Raw genomic sequence first — 23,896 nt, 5'->3', positions numbered from 1 at the left:
CAGCCGCGTGCAGAGAGCCAGGTTCACGCAGACCTCCTCACAGAGACGGCCACGTGCAAACACGGGCAGACACACCGGTGCCAAGTGACAAGGGGACGATGGCGCCTTCCCTGGGGGCACCGCCCACAGCGCCCACGGGGCCGTGCCGGGAACACGCAGCACCTGGGGCACGGAGGCTGCCGGACAGGAGCCACGACGCGCCACAGAACACCCGTGTTGGTGCAGGAGGCTCTGCCCCCGGATGGGACCGCGAGTGGCCTGGACTTGAGCTGGAGCCTCAGGAGGAGGGACCCCTGTCGGCTTGCCTTGGGCTGCCATCTTGAGTCTCTCCAGCCCCGCTGGGCTCCCCCCTCCCACCCTCTCTCCCTCCCCCCCTTCCTTCCTGTCTTCCTCTCTGTGTGTCACACCTGCACACACACTTGAAAGTGAAGTACAGTGAACTGAACTCAATCAAGCCCACACCCCCACAGTCCCCCACTCACCAGGCGGGAAGCTCGACCCCTCAGCCTTCTCCCCCCCACAGCCTTCGAGTCTCCTCCAGGATAAGGGGTGGAGCCCCTCCCAAAACCCCCGTGAGCCCCGTTATAAGACCAAGTGAGCCTGGAGGCCCGACAATCGATAGCCCTCAAAGATGAAGACGCTAATAACTATCCCCTCTTGTCCTCCGATCTCGTCTACATTAGCTCTGACCACAGGCCCAGGCACCTGGGATCCGCCGTGGGCAGGCCTGGAGCCGAGTAACCCCTTCGGATCCAGGTGGGAAGCGGGAGGGCAGAGCGAGGACTTCGACGCTCGGGAATGGAGGGCCCCGGCGGGAACACGGCGTGGAAAGCACCTACACCGGAGCCCTGACTCGAGTCTGTGACCTCAGAAGCACCCTACAGGGTGCCAAGGTCCATGTCTAATCCCTGAGGGCTGCCTGGAGGAGGTGAGCTGGGAAGGGAGGTCCCCTCTCAGGGCAGCTGCAGCTGAGGGGCTGGTGGGGATCCGGTGGCCAGATCTTCTGTTCTGTGAGCACTCTCCCCACAAAACACGGCCCTGACAGCCTGGGCTGCCTCGTCCCCAGAGACCAGGGCCGGGCGGGGGGTGGGGGGGAGGAGGAGAGAAAGAGGGTAATAAAACCAGCAACCTTCTGCCTGGGCACCTACAGGCCAGCCCCTGCTGGGAGGGACTCACACAGAAGACTCGCTTAAACCTGCAAACCGCCTCATGAGCTTAGTGCTATTGTTGTCCCCATTCTGCAGAGGGGGACACTGAGGCACAGACAGGTTGAGCAACTTGCTCAACATCAGAGCTGATGGATGCAGAAGGCGGTCCTCTGGCCCCAGAGTCCCCGAGCTCAACCTCCAGGAGGAGGAGGGGACCCAGCTAAGGGCGGGGGTGGAGGGGCGGCTAACGACGAGCTTCTTGGTCCAAGCGCTTGCTGGGAGACAGGGCTCGGAGCGCAGCACCCAGCCTGGAGGCTCTGCCCCCACCACCCGGGCTCTGCCTGCACCCCAGGCCCCTGCCCTTGCCTCCGCTCGCACCCCTCCCTGCCTCTCCGTGGGCCCCTCCCGCAGCTCTGGCTCTGCCTGGCCTCTGCCTCCCCGGCTGCAGATCCCGCCCTTCCCATCGCCCCAGAGCCAGCGGCTCAGATGCCCCCGCCCAGCCCTGGAGTCTGTGAGGGCACCCCCTCCACCCCCCACCCTCCGCGGGCCTGGCGGTAGCCTGAGGTGGGGACGCCTGGGTCCTGGCTTCTCCCCCGACTGTCGCCCCGCCCCCACTGGGCAGCCCGTCCAAGGCCACTTTAGGAATTTGGCAAGACGGGCTCTCGCCAGCTGGGGCTTCGAGCCCGGGGCCTGTGGAGTCTGGGGGTTCACGGGGGCGCGGGTCCAAGACCTCCAGCCCGGCTGCCCCGGCCCTCTGCCCACACGGTTCCTGGAAACCCAAACAGATGCCCGTCCCCCTGTGTCCGCTCAGGAATCGGCCCCCAGGGGGCCGAGCCGGAAGGAGACAGAGGCTGCTTGGGAAGGCAGAGGGGGGTCTACGGGCTTGGACCCCTGAGCTTTTTGGAGAGCCCATCCCCACACTGGGGGGGAGCCTGGGGGCCCCACTGGCTTCAGGACCACCGACTCCCTCTCTCCAGAGCCAATAGGGGAGAGGCCTGCAGAAACTTCCTTAAGAGGAAAGTTCTGGATGTTTTTCTCGATGCTGGGTGTTCTGCAGAGCCCACCACCATTTCTGAGCTGTCTTCCAGCTGAGACAGCCTTTTCCTGGGCGCGAGGGGCCGGGGGAGGGGCCTACGCTAGGTCTAGGGCTAGACCCAGCTGTCTGGCCCCCACAGCCCCAGGTTGCTGGCCGTGTCCCAGCTCCCGTGGGGTCCTCAGGGTCCCATTGCATTGATCCCCTGCAGGGCATCCATCTCAGCTGGTGCTCAGCCCCTGGTGTGTGTGGGGGGAGCAGCTAATGGACTTGGCACAACCAGGAGGTAATTAACAGGGAGGGGCACGTGCCTCACTGGGGTGGAGGGGGCACCATTACTGACAACGGAATCCAACAGCTAGAGAGAGGGGCGAGGCCACGTGTGTGTATGTGTGTGTGTGTGTGTGTGTGTGTGTGTGTGTGTGCGCGCGCGCGCGCATCTGCATAGGAGTGAAGAGGAGCCAGTGCGGGGCTCTTAGGCCAGGAAACCAGCAATGTGGGTATAAGCCCCCCCCTCACCAACCCAGGCAACGGGTCCGAGTGACTGGCTTCAGCTCCTCTTCCCAAATTGATGAACGGCTGTCCCGTCCTCCGTCCCACGCTCTCCCGGAACAGCCGCCCCCCCCCCCGCCCCGTTCTCAAATGCCTCACCTTGCCTTACCTGCCTAGCTTTTCCAGTAATACCTCGGGCTGTGGTTTTAAGAGCTTCTGATGCCCTTGACCTTGGAAATTCCCCACATGCCCTGGAAAGTCCTTTCTGCTGCCTGACCTCCATCCCCTCTGCTTCAGCGATGGCCCAAAATCCTGCTCAGTGCAGGGGGGGGGGCGGCTATGCCCCTACCCATGGGGCCTCCCCACTGGAATTGGCCCCCCTCCTCAGCCCTGAACAGAGGCCCCAGAAGCCAGGGGGTTGGGGAGGATGGGGGTGCAGGGGAGGTAGAAAGCGCCCCCAAGACCCCATGCTGTTCTCCAGAACATTCTGATTGAGCTGCGTGTCGCACCTGTGTCTGTTTCCAGCAGGCACCTGCACCGTCTCTCCCTCGGTGTCTGTCTGTCTCTCTGGGTGTCTGTCTCCCCCTCTGTTCTCACACGTCCCTCTGCAGTCTTTTTGCAGGTCTCCTGAGTCTGTGGGTCCTGTCCCTGCCTCCCCCGCACGTTGCCACCGGCCCCCTCACCGCACCCGCTGGGAGCCCTGCCTTGCTGGGTGGTGTCCCACCAGCCTCATTCCTCCCAGGTCAGGAGAGCAGGGCCTGTGAACTTGGCCCTCAGGGACCAACCCCCCTCCCCCATCAATCAGCCTACAGCCCTGGGTCAGACCTCCATTAGCACTAACCAGCCTGGACAAGAGGCAGACACCGTCGGGCTAGGCCTAGGGGTGATAAGGCCCAGATTGAATCACCATGTGGGGGGGGCTGGGCGCCCAAGGACAGGAGGCGGCCACGACACCGGCCCTGAGGAGCCATGGGGAGTGTGGGTTATCGTGGGAGCCGAGCAGGTGATTGGAAGTGATGGGGCGGGAAGGGGGGCGCTGCTCCTCCAGGGCTCCACGTGATGAAGATGGGGGCAGGGCCCAGGTCCTGAGGGGAACCTCAGCCAGCCCCGAAGCCTCCAGAAGCCCAGGGCCACTCAGTAAAGCCAGTGCTGTTCCAAGGGGCAGAGGGGAAGGGACACCCCACCTCCTCGGGCAGAATGGGACAGGGAGACGCCTGTGTCCTTCGGAAACAGACACCTTGTCCAGCCCTGGCCTCCAGGTGCTGATGGCCAAGCACTTAGAGCCGGGAAGAGCGACGGAGGGGAAGCAACGTGGGGTCTCGCCTCCCTCAGCATCCGTGTGTCCGTTCCTGCCCTGTCCCTGCCGCATGCGCACGCACGTGCACGCAGACACATGCGTGTGCACACACTCAAGCTCACACTCCCTCTCTCTCTCTCACGCACTGGTCCTACTGTGTGCCTGCTCGCTCTGCACACACCAGTAGATGGCACACCCGCCCCAGGGATGCTTTCACCCGGTCCCCGTCCCCGTGGCGTCTGACTTCCCTCCCGGGGGTGGGGGGGGGGGACAGGCGATTCAGGCCTGAAGCTCTGGGAAGCCTGCCCTGAGGCGGCCTCTGCACCAGGTGAACACAAGGGTCCCAAGGCCGGAGACTCCGGCACAGCTGGAGGTGACAGCTGCGCGGAGTAGGGCCACGGCTGAGGGCAGCTACGGAGGGAGGCTCATCCGCTGCCTGGGTCCCCACACCCCTCCCGGAGTGACGTCATCCCAAGAACTGGCAAGAGACACACGGTCAAGGGATAATAAATATAATCGCTATGACGGAACCTGCCCGGAGAAGCAGGGACGTCCTGCGCTCCCGGAGCCCACCTGTCCCCTCCGCATGCTGGGGGTGAGTTAGATGCTGAGATCACCGAGGGGCTGCTGGGAGCTCCGGGGGTGCCGGCGGGCAGGCCCAGGGCTCCGGCTGCCGCTCCCGGGGGGCCCCTAGCCCAGGACGTCCAAGTAGACCGGAGGCGCCCGGGCCAGGGCCTGCAGCCGGGCGTGCACCTCCTTGATGCTGTGGCGTTGCTGGGGCTCCCGCTGCCAGCAGCCCTGCATGATGGCGTAGACCTCCGGTGGGCAGGCCCGGGGCCGCTCCAGCTCGCGCCCCTGCGTGATGCACTCGATCGCCTGGGGCCACCCGAGGGAGAGAGAAGAGGGTGCGGGGTGCTGGAGCTCCGCCCCCCGAGGCCCTGGGGGCAGCGTGCACACAGCTCTGGGCCTCGGGGTTGCTGATGCGACACAATGCGGGAGCCCCACACGGTTCCTCTCCACTCGGACACCCAGCAGGGGAAGAAGTCGCTAGGTAGACTCTGTGGGTCGGAGCTTCCAGAAGGGCCGGAATCAGACCCTCGGAAGACCTGCCTGGTGATTTGAGGGAGGGGAGGGGCCCCGGCTTTTGCCAAACCCGTCAGCCCAGTGCTGAGGGCTGAATGGAGGGAGGGCACGTCCCCGCCTCTCAGCTCCAGAGGCCAAAAAGAAAACAGAGCCGGATTGCGGGTCAAGGGCCTTGAAAAGGGCTGGCTTTCAGTTTAAGGCGCGAGCAGCCCCACTCCCTTTTCTCTTCTGTGGCCGCCATTCTGTGGGGACCTAGCTGCTCTGAAAATGTGAAACTGCAGCAGGGGAGATCAAAGTTAGACTCCAGAGCAGCGAAGGGACCCAGGGAACGAGAGATGGGGGAGGGGAGGTGCGGAAGGGGCCCGGAGCCTCGTCGCCCCTTCTTCCCTCCCTCCCCATTAGAGGACTTGGGTTATGGGCTGCACTAATTCCATTCCTTCTCTCAGTGCTTGAGAAAATTAAAATCTATAACCCTCTCCCCCACCCCACCAGCCTCCAGGGAGCAGACTGCATTAGGAGGAGAAATGGAAGCTGACAGCTGCGAGCCAAGCAGGGGGAGGGGGCTGCTCTGGGAGACAGAACACCTGGGGCCCGCGCCCAGCGGCCAGGGCAGAGGGAGCGGGGCCTGTCCTTCCTGCAGTCTGACCTCCGGCCTTCCTGCTGCAGCTCAGGCCCTCGGGCGCTGTGCTCCTCCTCCCAGGCCTCTCCCTTCCACCCTGATAATGCCTGCGAGGTCTGTAAAGTGCAGCTACGGGTGGGGGTCTGGGCTCCATCTGTAAAGTGCTTTGGGGGCTCCCCCAGGAGCCAGCTGGGGCTGGGCTGGGGCGGTGAGTGGGAAGAATGTGGGGGGGAGGGGGCCCAGAGTTGCAGGACGCTGGATGGGGGCAGAAGGGGATGGGTGGGGCGGGGGGGCGGCAGGAGGGGCAGAGAGCACCGGAGGAGTTGGGGGGGGGCAGTGAGCGGGGCAGGAGGGGACTGGAGGGACAGGGCGGGGCAGAAGGGCTTGTCGGGGCAGGGGGCGGCGGGCAGAGCTGACCTCGGGGTTGGAGAGCTGGTACCAGGGCTGCTTGCCGTAGGTGAAGATCTCCCAGAGCACCACCCCGAAGCTCCACACGTCGCTCTCGGTGGTGAACTTGCGGTAGAGGATGCTCTCGGGCGGCATCCAGCGGATGGGCAGCATGGTGCGGCCCCCCACCTGCGGGCGGCGCTGGGTCACCGGCGGGCAGCCCCCCCACTTCCACCCTGTTCCCGCCCATGGAGGTGGCCCCGGGCCGCACTAGAAGGGAAGCACTGAAGAGGTCTCTTCCCTCTGTCGGGAAAGCAGAGAGCCGAGGAGGGAAGCGGGGGGTTCGAGTCCCGAGCCGGACAGCCTGGGCGCCCACACCAGCCTCCTGGGCCCAAGGGGGGCCCAGGGGTTCCCGTGCACGTGCGGCCCCGGGCGGGGGCCAAAGACCCTTACGCGATAATAGTCGGTGCTGTAGATGTCCCTGCTCATGCCGAAGTCACCGATCTTGACCACTAGTCCCTGACCCACCAGACAGTTGCGCGTGGCCAGGTCCCGATGCACGAAGTGCAGACCCGCCAGGTACACCATCCCGGCAGCCACCTGGCTAGCCACGGCCAGCAGCTGCGCCAGGCCCAGGGGGCCCGGGGCCACGTCCTCCCTGCCAGCCAGCAGCTTGGCGTCGGGCCCGTGGGACCTGCCAGAGAGCGAGGGAGAGGGGCCGGGCTGGGGGGTGAGGGGCTGAGGAGGCGGAGGCGGGGAGCCTGGGCAGCCGGGGTGGACCCAGGAGGATGGAGGAAGGAGGGAACGGGGAGGCGGGTGTCTGGAGGGGCCGGGATGGGGGCCCATCTCCAGAGCCTCCACCGCTGCCCACACTTTCTGCGCCCTTGCCCCACCCCCAGGCGGCCCCCTTGAACTCTGAGCCCAGCATCCACCTGCCCGCGGGCACCTCCCACTCAGTCCTGTAGATGCTTAGCATCTTCTGCCAAGTCTGCCCCTGCCTCCGTGAGAGGCCCCTCCCTCCCCAGGCTCCGTGCCTGAAACCTGGGGGCCCCTGCCTCTCTCACTGCTGCCTCAATATCCAGCCTCCTGCGGGGTCCTCCTTCCTTCCTGAGGTTTCCCCAATGCCCCCCTCTTCCCACACAGCCAGCCACCGCTCCAGATCAGTCCCTGACCACTCAGCTCCACCCCCCAGAGACCCCTTGTGAGCCCCCCGCCGGAGCCGATGGCTTGTCACCACTGCCCCTCCCGCTGGCCAACTTTCTCCTCGTCCATTTATTTCTTCCTTTCTTCCAAAGCTTGTTAAACACCAGCGTGCCAAGCACCAGAGCGAAGGTGGAGAGACAAACAGGTCGCAGTGGTGCAGTGTGAGGGGCACCTGGTGAGCCCTCAGGCTGGGGATGGAAGAAGTCAGGGAAGACTTTTTGGAGGAAGAGACATTTAAAGTGAGACCCAGACCTTGAGGAAAAGAGGTGACTAAGCCATTCAAAAGGGTCAAAGACAGACGTGGCTGGGAGGGAGACCCACCGTGCCAGGCAGAGGGAACTGGAAGTGCAAAGGCCCTGAGGTGAGAAGGAACAGATGGCCCTCCGAGGGAATGTCTTCCAGACTCATCTAGAAGCGTTCATGGTTCCCTCCTTTGGTTCTCCGTGTTCCACCCAGCAATGGGAGCTGCTTTTCCCACACGGGGCCGCCAAAGGCAGCAGGTCCCTAGCCTGCATGGCCGGCCCTCAGCACTGAGCCCACCCGGGGGGCGGCGAGCAAGGGGAAGGCTTCCTGTTGACTCCAGTTCCGCTGAGCCCATCCATCCCCACACTCAATGTCGGGTCCTCCTTCCTGCTCCCCACCCTCCATGGAATAAGCTTAGACCCTGAGGGCTCTCCCAGCTGAATTCGGGACACCGACTCTGAATGACCCCTCCCTTCCAAGGGGGTGTCTGAAGACCAAATCACAGCCATTAATTGAACAGCCACAAAATGCTTTCTTATCCACAAGCACAGTCCCCGCCTTGTCCTGCTTGCTGAAGGGGAAACTGAGGTCAGAGAGGAAAGCTACTGGGTCAGAGCTGATCCAGCCCTGGCCCTCCCTCTTCCTGCCTCACACCTGGCACTGCCCCATCTGGCGGAAGGGGGGACTCTCATCCAAGAAGGACTCAGCAAAGGGAACAGGTGACCATCACAGTCAGGGGTTAAGAACAGGGCTCTACTGTGGGAGCCCGAAAGTGACCACGAGAAAGAGTGGTTAGGGAAGCGGGGATGTGCCTGCAAATGGGACTCTCTGCTTGGGCAGATCATGCCGGCAAACAGGATGTTCTGCCAAGAGGCCTGCACACAATATCCAAGGTTAATGATCTGCTCGCAAACGAGGGAACATGCCCTCCTTAGAAATAAGGAAGAGGCTGGAGTTGTGGGCAGGCCTCTTAGTAAACATGTTGTGGTCGCTTCCTCCCTTTGCTCCCCCCCCACCCCCCGTCCTTGGAATGTGTTTGGCTTCTTGCCCTTATTTGGTAAAAGAATACATCTTGTAGATTTCAGTATGTATCCAGCTACCGGGGTATAAAAATAAACCTCAAGGGGGCTTGCGTAGAATTTTTCCTCCAGGCTGGAGTTGTGTCTGTGTCTGTCTTTTGTCTTTCGTCCACAACACTCTTATCTGGAGTCATACTCCCCCCTGGGCCATTGACTACCCTGCACGCCCTGGGGCAAGTCACTTAAGCCTCATCTGTGAAATGGGCACCTTTCTTGAAGTTATTAAAATTATTGGCACAGGGGCGCCTAGGTGGCTCAGTTGGTTAAGCGTCCAACTTCGGCTCAGGTCACGATCTCACGGTTCGTGGGTTCGAGCCCCGCGTCGGGCTCTGTGCTGACAGCTAGCTCAGAGCCTGGAGCCTGTTTTGGATTCTGTGTCTCCCTCTCTCTGACCCTCCCCTGCTCACGCTGTCTCTCTTTCTCTCTCTCAGAAATAAATAAAACATTAAAAAAATTTTTTTTAAATTATGAGCACAAATCCATAAACGTGTTAGAGTCAAAGCAAGAGCAATGAATTTTTCGTAACTTTCTTCAAGTGTAAATTACCACATACTCCTGGAGACTATGAAGAATAAGATTATGATACAGATGTGCACAAGCACACGCAGCCACAGCAACTGGACTTGCTGAGCACAGAACAGGGAGCCTGGAGCTCAGCCAGCGCCTGACACATGCGTTTGTTACTGTTGCTGTAACTGTCTAAACCCCACCTCCTGTGGGCCCCATTTCTCCGTGCCACGCCACTCGGCCCCACGCCCCTCCCCCATTCACCCCTACCCACTGGCAAATGCATAGCACTTTCTGCAAAGCCACCTCTCCCCAGGTACAGCTCCACCTTCCTGACTGCCACCACCCTCTCCTCTGCACACGCTACGCCCCCATGTGCACATCTGCCCTAGAGCTGCCTGGGGACAGGAGCCGTGCCTTCCCTCTACTTCCTGGCGTCTCCCCGTTTCAGGGCTGTGCTCGTTGGGAGGGGGCTCCAGCACGGGGTGGGGGCGGGGCGCACTCATACCGGAGGAAGCGGTTGAGGTCACCGTGGCACATGTACTCAAAGACCATGAGCAGCGGGCGGCCCTCGGTGCAGACCCCGAAGAAGCGCACGATGTGCTGGTGCTGGAGCATGGTGAGCAGCTGGGCCTCCCGCTGGAAGTCCTGCCTGGCGCTCTCAGACACCTCCTTCAGCGCCTGGACCGCAGGGCGGGGCGGGACTGAGCACAGCCCGGCCCCTCCCGCACCCACCCACCCAGCGCCTGAGCGCCTGAGTGCGCTGGCAATGATGGTGCTCGGGGAAGTGGGGCCCTGGCCCAAGGTTCTTCTCGGACAGGGTCTCACCTTGACCGCCACTAGCATCTTGTCCTGCTCGGGCAGCAGATTGTGGCACTCAGCCAGGAAGACCTTCCCAAAGGCGCCTTCGCCCAGCTCCCACTTGAGCACGATGTCCCTGCGCTTGATGTGATGAACACCTGCAGAGAGGATCGTGGAGTGAGCCCGGGAGCCTCAGCCCCTGGGAGGAGGGGTGGGACCCCACAGGATCAGCGAGCAGGCCCTCGTGGGGGGCAGGGGTACCAGCCAAGGGGGTGGGGGCAGATGGGAGGGAAGGCTCGCTGGGGCCTGGGGTGGGCAGAGGGGGGATACAGGGGCTTCCACACACACGTGCACACGCCCCCAGGCTCACCCCCACCCGGACCCAGACAGCCCCTCACAGGTATCACTGAAGTACTGTGGGTTCTCGATGATGTGGCCTCGGAGCCCAGAGCCTTTGCCCTCGGTGGGGGACAAGGAGCTGCCACCTAATGTCATGAAGTGCAGGGACATGGCCAGTCCGTCCTCTGGGGCCAGCACAGCTGCGCCTGGGGAGGAGACACAGCCGTGGGGAGGGGTCCCAGCCCAGCTGTGCGCCCTGGCCCCCGGCGGGTGTGCGGTACCGGGCAACCCCACCTCACGACTTGAAGGGGAGGAACAGAGGGCCGAGGGAGCAAGTCGGCCGGCAGGGGAAGGGGAGGCACTGTGGCCTCTCTCGGTCTGGCTCCTGTCCAACCCCAGGCCCTGTGGGCCACCAGAGAACTCCCCCGCCACCCCCCTGCAGAGCTCAGACCTCCCAGACCCACTTAGTGTTTGACTACAGTCCAGCCACCAATTAGCAGCTGCTGCCTCTGCCCCAGCCCTGACACACTCACTCACACTCACGAGCCCCGCAGCCAGACGCCCAAACACCCCCACACACCCCCGACCACTCCACCTGCACGCGGGCCCCCGACACAGAGGACAGAGTCAGGAGGAGCCAGCAGGGCAGACTGACAGGCAGACTGACGGACAGCCCCGCTCCGGCGCCCCCACTCACGGTTGATCCCAAACTTGTTCCTCTGTCCACATTTGTTGAGCACAAGGAAGAAGGCGGAGAGGAGGAGGCAGGCAAAGACGGCCAGGCCCACAGCCACAGAGACCTGGGGAAGGGGACAGACCCACGGCCACAGAGACCTGGGGGAGGGGACAGACCCACGGCCACAGAGACCTGGGGGGGGACAGGCCCACGGCCACAGAGACCTGGGGGGGACAGGCCCACGGCCACAGAGATCTCGGGGGGGGAACAGGCCCATGGCCACAGAGACCTGGGGGGACAGGCCCACGGCCACAGAGATCTCGGGGGGGGAGCAGGCCCATGGCCACAGAGATCTCGGAGGAGGGAACAGGCCCACGGCCACAGAGATCTCGGAGGAGGGAGCAGGCCCACGGCCACAGAGACCTGGGGGAGGGGACAGACCCAGAACTTCTCCTACAGCCTCACAGCTCCCCCAAAGCACACAGCTTCTCTGGACTGTGTGGGGCCCGGAGCCAGGCCCCCCGACCTGCCCCCTCCAGTGCCCCAGGCCGTGGCTGTGAGGGGGGCTGATGGGGCTCAGGCCACACAGCAGTGGTCCCCACGCTGTGACCAGAAAGGACAGGCAGACAAGCGCCTGCCCGGACTCGGGATCCCAAGCTTGTGGCCCCACACTCACCCCAAAAGGGGTTTCGTCCGTTTTCTCCACTGGATCTCCCGATGTGCTGTTCGAGTCTGCGGGGACACAGGGACGAAGCGCAGACCTTGGCACACTCGGTGCCTCCCGCAGCATCGCCTCCCTGCCCCCGCTGACCCCTGGGGGATCCGGTCAGCTGTCCCCTCTTTCCCAGCCTCGGCTTCAGACCAGACGGAACCTGCCCTCCAGCCTGAGCTACTCACCCACTGGCGAGAAGGAGACTGACGTGGGGTGAGGAGGAGAGAAAGCCGTCAGATGCAGGGCGGAGGGCGGAGAGTGCCCCCCACCCCGTCCCCCGGACTCATCCCGTCCCGGGCAGGGTGGGGCTGGGAGGTGACGCTGCTGGACATTGCCAAGAACAGGCACATGGCCCTTTTCCAGCCAGGCCACAGATGCCCTGGGGCAGCGTCCTCTCTTCCTCCAGCCCAAGGGAGTGAGTGGCCTGGTCCAGGGGTTCGGGGCTCCTGAGGCGGGGGGGGGGGGCGGGGCCAGACACCAGAACTCCAGACCCCTTTCTGCCCAGGACCGGGGTCAGGATCCCCGAGGCAGGCGGGCCAGGCCCTTCCTGGACACCCGGATGTGCACCCAGGGGGCGCCCGGGGCGCGAGGACGGGTTACAGGCCAGCCCTCGCACCGGGGATGGGGTCCTCGGGGTTGAACTCGAAGGGGTTGTCCATGAAGGCCGCCATGACGGAGGCGGCGGCCCGGCCGGAGGGGTTGGCAGCCAGCAGCGTGTAGTTGCCGTTGTTGACGTGGGTGGGCTGGTTGAGGCGCAGGCAGCCGTGGCGCACGGTCTCGTTGGCCGCAGGCTCCAGGAACTCGGTGAAGATGAAGCTGGTCTCGTTGAGCGCCGAGCCGTTGAAGAGCCAGCGCAGAGATGGTGCCGGCTGCCCGTCTACCGAGAAGGGGATGCACCAGTGATGCAGCTCGATGGCAGGGTGCAGCTGCACGCTGGCAGGGACTGTGGGCGCAGAGAGGGGCGCTCAGGTCAGGGCGCAAAGCAGGGGTGGGGGCGCAGCCCTGGGAGAGCGGCGGCCGCCCCAACAAATTCCCCAGGAGGCACATTTTGGAGAAAGATGACAGTAACTCTTAAACAAACCCGGCAGCAGGTGTATAAAATTCAAAGGCTTAAAGCATTTAAGTGGTGGCCGTGCGTAGGCGACAGCCCGGAAGAAGGGGGTGCCCGGCTGCGGAAACTAAGCTCGCCTCGTCCTGGATAAGAGAGCCAGGAAAATTAAGTGCAATCAGGCTTAAGCAGATCGGGAGAAGGGCCTGCACATCAAACAAGCAAAACAATATCTAGCTAAAAAGCTTTTTGAAAACAGATATGGGTTTGAAATAGACCCAACCTAAAAAAAGCAAAAGCCTCTTCATAACAGACGTGTGGGCAGCGGGATCCCCCTCAGCAGGGAAGGGAGGGGCAAAGCCACGCCCACTGACACGGGCGAATCTGCTGCACACGTGGTGCTGAGCAGAAGACACAGGACACAGTCTTACCTGCAGTGTGAGTCTATGTGTGTGAGGCACAGGGACAGGCATGCATACGTGCGTCAAAATGTTTTTAAAAGCAAGGAGATGAGGAACACAAAAGTCAAAATGGGGCGGAGCGAAAGGATGGAGAGAGGGAGTGTTTTCTGAAGAGCTGAAGGTTAACTGTTTAAAGTGTCTGGGTTCAGGGCACCCGGGGGGCTCAGCCGGTTAAGCATCCGACTCTTGGTTTCGGCTCAGGTCACCATCTCACGGTTTGCCGGCTCGAGCCCCGGCTTCGGGCTCTGCGCGGACAGTGCAGACCCTGCCTGGGATTCTCTCCTTCTCCCTCTCTCTGCCCCTCCGCTGCTTGCCCTCTCTCTCTCTGTTTCTCTCTCAAGAACAAATAAAAACTTAAAAAAATTTTTTTTTAATATTTTTATTTATTTCTAGGAGAGAGAGAGAGAGAGAGACAGCGTGAGCAGGGGAGGGTCAGAGAGAGAGGGAGACACAGACTCTGAAGCAGGCTCCAGGCTCTGAGCTGGCAGTCAGCACAGAGCCCGACGCGGGGCTCAAACCCACGAACCGCGAGATCATGACCTAAGCGAAAGTTGGACGCTTAACCGACTAAGCCACCCAGGCGCCCCAAAAACTTAAAAATTTTTAAATAAAAAAATAAAATCTCTAGGTTTTATGCTCAAATCTATACTATAATCCACAATATATAACGCACAGGATTTAAAGTAATTTGCTGGCGGACCTCGGGAAATTAGGCGGCGAGCCTACAGAAGAACTCGGGAGGGGAATTTGCGCGACAAGAGCGCTACAAAGGGTCAGGCGGTGCAGTGACCCAGCAGAGAGCGGTGAGAACAGCCAAGCAGCAGGCTCTGAGGGCCTCAGGTAGCAGGGCTTGGGCAGGGGGCCAAAAAGAAATCCATCTCCATCCCTCTGGCCTTGACCTCCCCGCCAGGATCAGGTTTTCATGGGAATCTGGAAACAGCTGGGCAGGAGCAGCTGTGGAGACCCGTATCCCAGCCCTTCCTCCAGGCTCCGCCCTCGCAGCCTCTTCTCAGGAAAGAAGGGGACCTGGGGGCGGGGGGGTGGGTCTTTGGGACTCACAGGAGACGTTGACCTGCACAGAGACTTCAGCCCGGCCCACATCATTCTCCGCCCAGCACGTCACATTCTTCCGGTTGAGGTCACTGGTGACATTGGCCAGGGTCAACCCCAGGGTCGGCAGAGCCCCCGATTGCTGGGTCAGGGAAGAGAGGGGAACATTACGAAGAGTGCCAGCAGGCTTCGGTGTGGAGGCAGGGGGCAGGAGCTGAGGCCTTTGGGGAGCCCCTGTGGCTCCAGATGGAAAAGAAAGAAGGGGTAGGGGGAACGGGGGCGGGGGAGGAAAGAGGCGGAGGCGAGAATATAGCAGAGGATGCCCACCCTTCCTTCAGGGCTTCCTCACAGACTGTCTCCTGGATCATTAATTCAATGGTCTGAAAAATCTAGAACAGGACCAGTAACCTCCAAATAGGCAGAGAATACCCTGAACCAAAACCACCTTCTGAGCAGCTAACCAGATGCCGAGAATCTCAAGTACCAAACAGACACGACCCATCGGATGAACCAGCTGGGGCCTCGCCACCTGCTCGTTTTCATTTCACACACAGTCCTAACGGTCTCGGCCGAGGAAGACCAGAAACACAGAGATGGCGCCAAGGACAGGGCGGCAGGCAAAGGGACCGCAGCAGCATGACCCCGCCCCCTTGGCAGATGAACAGAGTGAAGTTAGAGGCAAAGCGGCTCGTTTCTGAATCATCATTGAAAGATGGAATCAGCTTCAGATTCTCTTCCTAAGAAACTGTGGAAACATGCCAGTTGCATGACCTTAGGACAATTCTTATCTTGCTGAACCATGGTTTTCTTGTTTCGTAAGCTAGAGAGGTAGACGAAATGATCTTGCGACATTTTAGAAAGCTATTTTCATAAAAGGGTGAAACTACATTAGGCAGTGGACAAACCTCACTTATCTGGAAATTTCATAAACGTGGGATCCTTTGGATAAGTGCGGGAGGAGGTGAATGTCCCTAGGTTTCCAATGGAGTGTAAGCTGGAAGAGTCCAGAAGAGCCCTCTGGTCTCCTGTGCAAGCTCTGGGTCCAGCCTCCTCCGGGGGACGCCCCGCCTCGCCCCGCCTCTCCCCAAGCTTCTCTCTGGCGTCCCGTCTCTACCAGGTCACTCGGGGTATCCAGCATCCCCCTAACTTTTCCCTTTCAGCTGCCATCCTCCAGTCTCCCGAGGGTGACCTGTACCACCTTGCCCTCTATTCAACCCACTTGGGTGTGGCTTTTCTATAGGAAGTTTCTAGAAAACAGAAGTGGTAGCAAACATGTAAGTTTCCCAAAGAGGAAAAGTAAAACCCTGGAATTTCCAAAACCGTTGAGCAAAGGATCTCTGCACAGAGGTCACGGACAACCTCTCGCCCCTGCCTTGTTCCCTTCCGGCCGCTCACTCTCAGGGGGGCCCTGCTCTCTGGGAGGGAAGGAACCACACACGGTGCTAGTGACCCCTCCCCCGTGTCTGGGTCCCTGCCTCTGCCAGTTCCTCCTTCAATATTGTTCCAGGGGCCCCCAGCCATTGTGGGGGATGGCTCCCTCCCAAAGCGAGGGCCTCCACACGGAACACATGGGTCCGGCTCCTCCAAGGGGCGGGACCTGGGGCATCTCTCCCTGTGGGGCCAGATTTTTGGGCGGGCGCGGCCTATCATCCGCCCCTGCTGATCTTGTCAACAAGGCCCGAGTCCGCCATGGCCACACTCTGCTGCCCGTCATCGGCCTGAGGACGAAGGGCGAGGCGTGGGAAGATGCCCAAAAACACATCTGCAGGACAGAGATAGCCGCCAGAGTGCCCAGAGGCAGGCGGGACATCAAAGGTCATCGTGTCCACCTCCCCAGTTGACAGATAAGAGAACCAACGTGCAGGCAGATGTAGGGAGTTTTCCACAAGTCAGTCCAAAAATTAATTCGTGAGAAAGCTGGACCCAGACCTGTGCCTCCTTTCCTGACATGGGCATCACACGCCCAAGCGGATGTCGCTTCTGGAATCTCCAGGAAAGGACCGGAAAGGCCCTGAGGACTTACCTGGGTGCCAGGACCACACCTGCTCTCTCCCCGGTCCCGTTTCCTTCTCTAGAAGGCAGGTGGACGGGGCAGATGCTCTGTGGGTTCAGGGACCTTCTCTGTTGCAGCCAGAGAGGGGCCTAAGTCCAGGTGGCCCCAGCAGAGGTTGGGGTCCCAGCTGGGCGGGTGCCCGCCCCGAGGGCCTGTGTGTACCTGCCCCACAGAATGAGCCTGAGCCCCACGCAGCTAAGCCAGGGCTGCCCATCCCTCCGGCTCTACATCTTCTCACTCACTGTCTCTCTCTTCCTGTCTTTGCCCCGTGGCCTGTCCAAGCCTCTCCTAGAGAGAGGGGAAGGGGCCAGGGGCGGGGGCCCAGGGCTTCTCACCGTCACCGTGGCTGACTCCTCCAGCTCCGTGAGGATCCAGCCGGCCTGCTCCAGGCCCCGCCCCTCCACCTGGCATTGCAGCCACACATCGTCCCCCACGTCCACTGAGGCGTTGGGCATCTGGACCTTCAGCACGGGCACGGCTGTCGGCCCAGGATGGCCAGGGGGCGTTAGAGCAGGCAGTGGCCTCGGGGCCCTCCCCCAGGGCCGTGCCTTCCCCCCCCCCCAGTGGCCCTGAGTCCCCCCTGGCAATGCCTCCCACGTCCGGTGCCCCCAGCATGCAGCTCCTTCCCAGCCCGTTACGGCACCTCCCGCACCTACCGCAGCTGGCGTTGGCCAACAGAGACAGGGGGCCCTGCCCGGGGCACTGCAGCTTCTGGGCACGCACTCCGCCCAGCCCTTCCTCCTCCCAGCGCAGCAGCCAGTGCAGGGCGCAAGAGCAGCGCAGAGGGTTCCCCGCCAGGACCCTGTGGGCACGGGGGACACTGAGAGAGCCAGGGTGGGCCGGGTGGGCCCGAGGAGCCACAGAGAGCAAAGTATCCCATAAGAGGGAGTGCAGAGCGCGGGGGCGGAACGGCTACAGGGAAAGGAGAGGGGACAGAGGAGAGGCCCCTCCTCCCGGGGACCCAGGAACAAGATATCATCACGAGGAATCAAATCCAGAAAGTCAAGGAGCCCGCAGTGGGCTCCACGCAATTCCCTTGCCCCAGCGGGGTCCCCGGGGTGACAGGCCACGCGAGGACTCTGGGCAGGATGACAAAGAGGGGAGGGCACCAGGGTGACCCAGAGGCCTCAGGTGCCAACCACACACAGACCCCTGCTGCTGAGCCGCCCCCCTACACAGGGTGCTGGCGGGGGAGGGGGCAGGTGCGCCCCACGTGCCCTGGCCCGGAGAATGGCGCCGGCCCCCAGTGGGCCTGTGGCCTCTTTGACGGAGGTCACGGTCACGTGCGGTCAGGTGAGTCCCTGTCTCAGGTCTCAGCTCGCGGCCAAACACACAGTCCCCAAAGAGCGCGCTCCGTAGCCCCCCACACACACAGTCACACACCTCCTCGCAGAGATGCGAGTGCCCGCGTGGGCGCACACACGCACGCACTCACGCACACGTGCACACACACACCCGCTCCAGCCCCGGGAAGGCCCACACTCACAGCTCCTGCAGTGTCAGGCCCTGGACGGTTTTCCAGGAGAGAGACTCCAAAGCGTTGAAGGAGAGATTCCTGTGGGAGGCGAGACAGAGACAGCCGCCTTCAGCCGCAGCTGCCCCCCCTCCAGCCCAGGGGGAGGGAGGAGGAGCCACAGGAAGCTGCCCTCTAGCTGCCCCCCCGCCCCCCCGCCCCCCCGCCCAGGGCAACTAGAACCATCCAAGGGGGCACCAGGGTCGGAACAGGTTAGGCCCTTTGAGTCCTCCTCTCCTCCCTGGGACAGCAAGGGTTAACTCCACTTAACCCTCCCCAGACCCCAGGGAGGGGGTCCCAAGGAACAGCCGCTCCCTCTCCCCAACCCCGGCCCCAGCTGGCAAAGTGCTGAGGCCCCAGCTGGAGGAAGGGGCTCCATCTGTGCTCCCCTACCCACGAGCCTGAGCCCGAGCCGGACAGGCCGCAGGAAGAGGGGGATGGTGACCAGGACAGTGACAGAGTCCTTCCTCGGCTCTCCCCACGCCCTTCCTTCCCCTCCTCAAGGACCCCGGGGTCCCTAGCTGGAGACATGGAGAGGCAAGCCCCGAGGGGTGCCCGAGCCAGGTCAGGAGCCCCGATCCTCCCTTACGCCCCGCTTCCCCTGCGGGACCAGCCCCGGGAACCCACGGATGGAGGGGGAGGGGGGGCTCCGGGTGCTGAGCGGCTGGCTCTCGGCTTTAGCTCAGGCAGGATCCCACAGTTCACTGCAGGATGGACAGGCCTGCTTGGGATTCTCTCTCTCTCTCTCCCTCTGCCCTTTCCCCCCCTCCCCTCAAAATAAATAAACATTAGAGGCGCCTGGGGGACTCGGTGGGTTAAGTGTCCAACTTCAGCTCAGGTGACGATCTCACGGTTGGTGAGTTTGAGCCCTGCGTCCGGGCTCGGCGCTGGCTGTGTGGAGCCTGCTTGGGAATCCCACTCTCTCCTCTCTCTGCCTCCTCCCCCACTGGTGTTTTCTCACTCTCTCTTTCAAAATAAGTAAACTGGGGGTGACACAATCTCTCACCAGGTTGATTATGAAGGTTCACTGACATTACATATTGTGAGGTGTCACTGGGTATGCGTTTTTAACTGAAGCCCCAGTATGTAGTCAGGGATGCAGCATCACCTGTGTGTGTGCGTGTGTGTGTGTGTGTGTGTGTGTGTGTGTGTGTGTGTGTGTGAGAAAGAGAGAGAGAGAGAGAGAGAGAGAGAGAGGGGGGGGGGAGGGGCAGAGAGAGAGGGAGACCGTGGATCTGAAGCAGGCTCCACACTGACAGCAGACAGCCTGATGTAGGGCTCGAATTCACGAACCATGAGATCGTGACCTGAGCCAGAGTCAGACACTTAACCAACGGAGCCCCCCAGACGCCCCGCATCACCTTTTTCTTGTAAAACCACGGGGCGCAGCAGAGAGGTCAGAGTCCCCTGCACAAGCCCACGAATGGCAGGCCTCACTGCGCAGCCCGTCTCTCTGCTACCCGGGGAAGGTGGGGGTGCTGATCCCCTGACCTCAGAAGGCCACACAGGGGCTGCCAGGAACTCCAAGGGTCTCTCCTGCCCGTGGCCGCCCCCCCCACAGAAGGGGGGAAGGGTGACAAGCGGCAGATCTGATCCCCGCCCCCCACAGGCCACCCGGGGGCTCCGGCCCTTGCGCCCTTGCCCTGGTGTGAACCTGAACTCCAGAAGGAAGAACGGGGCAGGCACCTACGACCTACAAGACGGACGTGTCCTATAGGTGAAGCGCGGGGGAGGGACCGCGAGGGCCTTGCAGCTGATGGGGTGGGAGCTGAGGGCCCCCACATCCCTGGAGCAGGTGCGGAGGAGCCGCAGGAGAACGGGGGAGACTCCCGCCCGAACAGCTGGGGCTTCTCCAGAATGAGGGGTGGGGGCGCAAGCCCAGTAGCCAAGTCCGGGGCCTCCCGCTCCCTGTGCCCCGCCCGCCACTCACAGGTGACTGAGCCGAGGAGTAAAATGGAAGGCGTCTGGTGCCACGAAACGGAGTCCGCTCTTCACGATGGTGCTGGGGAGGAGGCCGGCAGGGTCAGCCCCGGGACCTCAGCTACCCTCCCCGGCCCCCCAGCCCCTCACAGCCTCCCCTGGGGCTTTCTGGTCTCCTCCAGCCTCCGGGGGTCTGAACCCCAGGCCTGTGCCTGCACCCGCACCCACCCCCGCACCCACCCCCGCACCCACACCCGCAGTGCCTCACAGGCCTCTCAGCTCCCCCAGGCCCCTCAGGTCACTGGGCTCCAGATGCTGCAGCCGCTCTTGGCTCTCGATGTAGCTGTGGGGGGAGGGGGTGGGGGTCACAGGGGCTCAGCCCTCGAAGTCCCACACCCAGCCCCCTGCTCCCTCACAATCACACGTGCAGATGCATGCATACTCATGAACACTTGCACACATATGCCCTTGGGCACAGGCAGACCTGTTGCACACATATGCACGCGTGTGCGTGCACACACATACGCAGAGGCACGCCTCACACTCGTCACACGCGCACGTGCATTCTCACACCGTTGCGTATGCGTGCACACTGCACAGCTCTCGTGTGCGCGCACACTCAGTCATGCACATGTACAGGGGCGCGCCTCCTCAATGCACGTCACACTCGCTCTCGTGCGCATCAGCACGCCCACAGCCTCACCTGCTGACACGTGTGTTCGCGTACCTCTCTTGTGCACAGATGTACTCGCATTCGTAAACACACAGAAGCCCATTCTCAGCTTGGTCCTGCCTTCATGCACAGGGCCTCCCCGCACGTGCTCAGAAATGGGGGTCACCCAGAAGCACTTGCTTCCAAGGGCCTGGGCTCCCCACAGCCGCGACCCCCACCCCGCCCAGGGCGCAGAGGAAGCCCTGTGGTCACGCAAATATGTGCTCCCCAAACACAGTCACCATCTGGGCTGACCCACACTGCAGAGCGCGCGCGCGCACACACACGCACACCACCCTCTCCCCCTCAAAGCCACCGCCCCTCCCTACTCAGGCAGCAATCCCTACCCCCCCCATCTTTCGGCAGAGCGGCAGAGCGAGCGAGAGGCACAACCCCTTGAGCCCCTGCCTGCCCCAGCAGAGACCTAAGAAAGGGGAGAGGGGCAAGGGGAGGAAGGAGCGGGGGTGGAGGGTGGAGAGGCAGGGACTGGCTGGCTCACATGGCGAGATAGTGATGGGAAGACTCGGGGGCGGGGGGGGGAGCAGAAAAACAAAGAGGGAAACAGACACCCAAAAGAAGAAAACAAACAGGAAGAGACTGGCAGAGAGAGAGAGAGAGAGAGACAGGCACGGAGAAAGCCAGATAGATAAGGACAGGCAGACAGAGAGACAGATAAGGACAGAGCGCCAGAGAAAGCGAGATAGGGAGCAGGGACAGAAGGCCGCGCGTGGGGAGGGGGTTGCTGACGCCCTGGGCCCTGCCCGCCTTCTGGATCCGGCATGCCAGGGAGTTCCTGAGAACTCGGCTGCCCTGCAGTGGCACGTCAGCGTACCCCCCCCATGCCAGGGGCCCCTGACTCACTGCCTGTTCTCAGAACTCCCCTACTCTACCCTCTCACCTTCCCTAGCTTATAGGAACTGGGACCGGCTGGACTGACGGACCGGACCGTCCCCAGCCTGGGCCCCAGCCAGGCGTCAGGTCCTCGGGCCCCTGAGGCCTTGGGACAACCTCCGGTGATTGTGGGAGACAGCAGGCCCCTGCTCACAGGGTTTATAGAGAGCTGTGGGGACCCAGGGAGGGTGGTGGCTGTGTGCTAGCTGTCAGCGCACTCAAAGCTGCCTCGTTCGTTTGGATTCATAATCAATCTGTCTTTTCGAGTCCATTATCTCCTCGTTAGCTCTGCGGGGGAGGGAAGGGGAGGGGACAGGCGGGCGGAGGCAGGGGGTCAGGCCGCTGCCCCACCCCGAGGGACGTCTCCTCTCCCCACCCTGTGTGCCTCCTTGGTCACCCGCCCAGCCAGTCCCCTCACCACCACCCCCCCCAGGGCTGGACTCACTTGGGGCCTGCAAGGGAATTGGGGCGAGAGGGAACATTCAGGATCCTGGGCCCCGATTTGAAGGCACAGGGTACTGAGTGGACTGGACCGGCAGCGGCAGTCTGGACCCCATGCCCCTCCCATCGCGCGGAGACCTAGGTCCAGACCAAGACGAGGCCATCATCCCTCTCCTCCGGGCCTCCCTAGGGCCATTAAAGAGAGAGATCGAGGACCTTCCCGTTAATTACCACAAGATACCGGAGTAACTCACTGCCAATTATCGCAGGCTGCTCAAGTAACTTCCAGACAGTGACGGGCCTGCCTCGGACGCCTTCCAACCCGTCGCTGCCTGAGGCCCACGTTGCTCACCCACCCTCTGAGCCCCAGGCCCCAGGAGGAGGATTTTTCTAGCAGTTCCTCTCTCTTCTAGAAGTGCTGCAGGCCCCACCAGCCACGTCGGAAGTTCAAGTATTTTCCAGCCATCACCGTGTGATGCTTGAGTACCTCCAGGTATCTCTACAGAGTACTCCCATAGGGTCACCAGCTGCTAAGGAGTACCCGAGTATTTTGTAACCAAGTACTGCAGGACCTCAGAGTACTGCAGATCGCTGGGACTTTCTGCCCGTTTGGGGCCCTGAGGGGAAGAGAGCGTCTCACAAGAACCCTGGGTCTCTGCCCCAGGTAGGGGGACAGGGGTGGAAAGGGAGTCAGGATGGGGGTCCCCTCTCCTACATCCAAATCAAGGGGTGGTGGGGACAAGGGGCGGTGGAAATGAGAAGAGGGTCCAAGCACCTCAGCAGCTACACTCCCCACCACCTCCACCTGTTCCAGCTCAGCCCCCAGCTCCAGAGGTGAGAGTCGGTGCTACCTGCTCATGACCTGGAACGGGGTGGGGGCTAGTTCCCCCTGGAAAGGGGACAAGGCGGTAAGGGTGCCCCAGCAGGGATGCTCCGCAACTAGCCCCCCCCCCCCCCCCGCCAGGAGGCAGAGCTCGGGCTCCGGTCTGATCTCCGGAAGGCTGCTTCGACACCCCAGACCCGGTCCACGACCAGCCCCTTCGCCCCAGCTGCACTGAGCACCGGGCAACGTCCAGACGGTCGCTGCGGTGGGAGCCGCCGCCAGGTGCAGCCTCCCGCCGCGCCCGCCGCTGCTGACCCCGCAGGCCCGAGGGGAGTCCGCGCCCTCGGGGCCAGGGCTACGCCCGCGCGCCCGCCCGCCCGCCCGCCTGCGGGACACTCACAGCTCGGTCAGGTTCTCAGCGCCCGGCAGGCGGCGGAGGCTCTCCAGGGCCCCAGCGCGGGTGCAGCGCAGCCCCGAGGGGCCGTGGGGGCAGCAGACGTCCGCGCAGGGTGCGGCGCCCGCAGACGCCAGGATCAGCCAGGCCAGCAGGCTGCCCGGCCCCGCGGCCCGGCCGTGCCCGCCCCGCGGCCCGCGCGGTCCGCCCCGCAGCATCGCGCCGCCGGCAGCCGTCCGTGCGCTCGCAGCCGCGGCCGCCGAGCCTCCCCCGACACGTGCGCGGGCCGCGTTAAAGCCCCGGCCGCCGGGAAAGGGCGGGGCCCGCGGCCCGCCCCGCCCTGCCCCCGCCGGCTCCACCCCCGCCCCTGCGGTCCTCAGGCGCAAGGCTGCCCCCACCCCTTTCGGGGGACCCCCGCGCGCCCCCTTTTCTCTCCAAGCCCCCAGCTCCAGAGAGAACTCCTTAGAGGTGTCCGCTGGGGTGGGGGTGGGGTGCTGGGAAGTCGATCCGTTATTTCTCCCAGCCTACAGCAGCTGCCTTTAGGGGGAGGGGAGATGACAGGGCGAGGGCAAGGTTACCGTCGGGGTCATCCCAGCCAGCCCCCCGCCTCAGATCTCTTCAGATGTCCGCCCCTGAGGGAGTGTACGATGTCACTTGGGGTAAATAAGGTGAAACACTCCCTAAAGCCTAGGAAAAAAGGGGAAGGCACCCCCAAAAAGACCAAACCCGGGACCTGGGGAAAGAAAACAGACGAGGGAAGGGGTCGCCCCAAAACAGCCGAAGGGAGCCCAAGAAGCCGGGATGCCCGCTTTCAGGAGAGACCACAGGGTGGCGCTAGAGACCCGCGAGCAGAGGTGTGAGCTCCCGGGGCTGGGGGTGCGGTCTGCAGCCCCCCAGAGCTGCGCCCCAGGCCCCAGCGACCTCCCCTGACCCGGGCCGGCCAGCGCCGGGCCCCAGCCCGGGTGGGGCCC

General features: G+C 62.9%; 1 protein-coding gene across 1 annotated transcript; it reads right to left on the bottom strand.

Moving 5' to 3' along the window:
• Window positions 1-4,466: 4,466 nt before the first annotated feature.
• Window positions 4,467-23,162, bottom strand: NTRK1 (neurotrophic receptor tyrosine kinase 1). Its single transcript, XM_039251312.1, has 17 exons — window positions 22,932-23,162; window positions 19,933-20,007; window positions 19,675-19,746; window positions 17,718-17,786; window positions 16,888-17,033; window positions 16,567-16,709; window positions 14,188-14,320; window positions 12,236-12,562; window positions 11,805-11,822; window positions 11,584-11,639; window positions 10,929-11,031; window positions 10,291-10,437; window positions 9,920-10,050; window positions 9,600-9,772; window positions 6,513-6,753; window positions 6,090-6,248; window positions 4,467-4,846 (listed from the first exon to the last, which is right to left on the bottom strand). Exons 1-17 carry the CDS (start codon window positions 23,141-23,143, stop codon window positions 4,661-4,663), a joined length of 2,391 nt encoding a protein of 796 aa, XP_039107243.1. The 5' UTR covers window positions 23,144-23,162; the 3' UTR covers window positions 4,467-4,660.
• Between the last annotated feature and the right edge of the window lie 734 nt (window positions 23,163-23,896).

This window comes from Hyaena hyaena, unplaced genomic scaffold (assembly GCF_003009895.1).
Source record: "Hyaena hyaena isolate Hyena2069 unplaced genomic scaffold, ASM300989v1 scaffold_385, whole genome shotgun sequence".
Classification (NCBI taxonomy): Eukaryota; Metazoa; Chordata; class Mammalia; order Carnivora; family Hyaenidae; genus Hyaena; species Hyaena hyaena.
This window is presented reverse-complemented; position numbering and strand designations above follow the sequence as displayed.

Excerpts from the sequence above, each read along its gene's own strand:
- NTRK1 (XM_039251312.1), bottom strand. The coding sequence starts at position 23,143 with ATGCTGCGGGGCGGACCGCGCGGGCCGCGGGGCGGGCACGGCCGGGCC. Across the intron at positions 10,051-10,290 it reads ACAGTACTTCAGTGATACCT|GTGTTCATCACATCAAGCGC; the intron begins GTGAGGGGCTGT and ends TCCTCTCTGCAG. Across the intron at positions 9,773-9,919 it reads AGATGCTAGTGGCGGTCAAG|GCGCTGAAGGAGGTGTCTGA; the intron begins GTGAGACCCTGT and ends CCTGCGGTCCAG.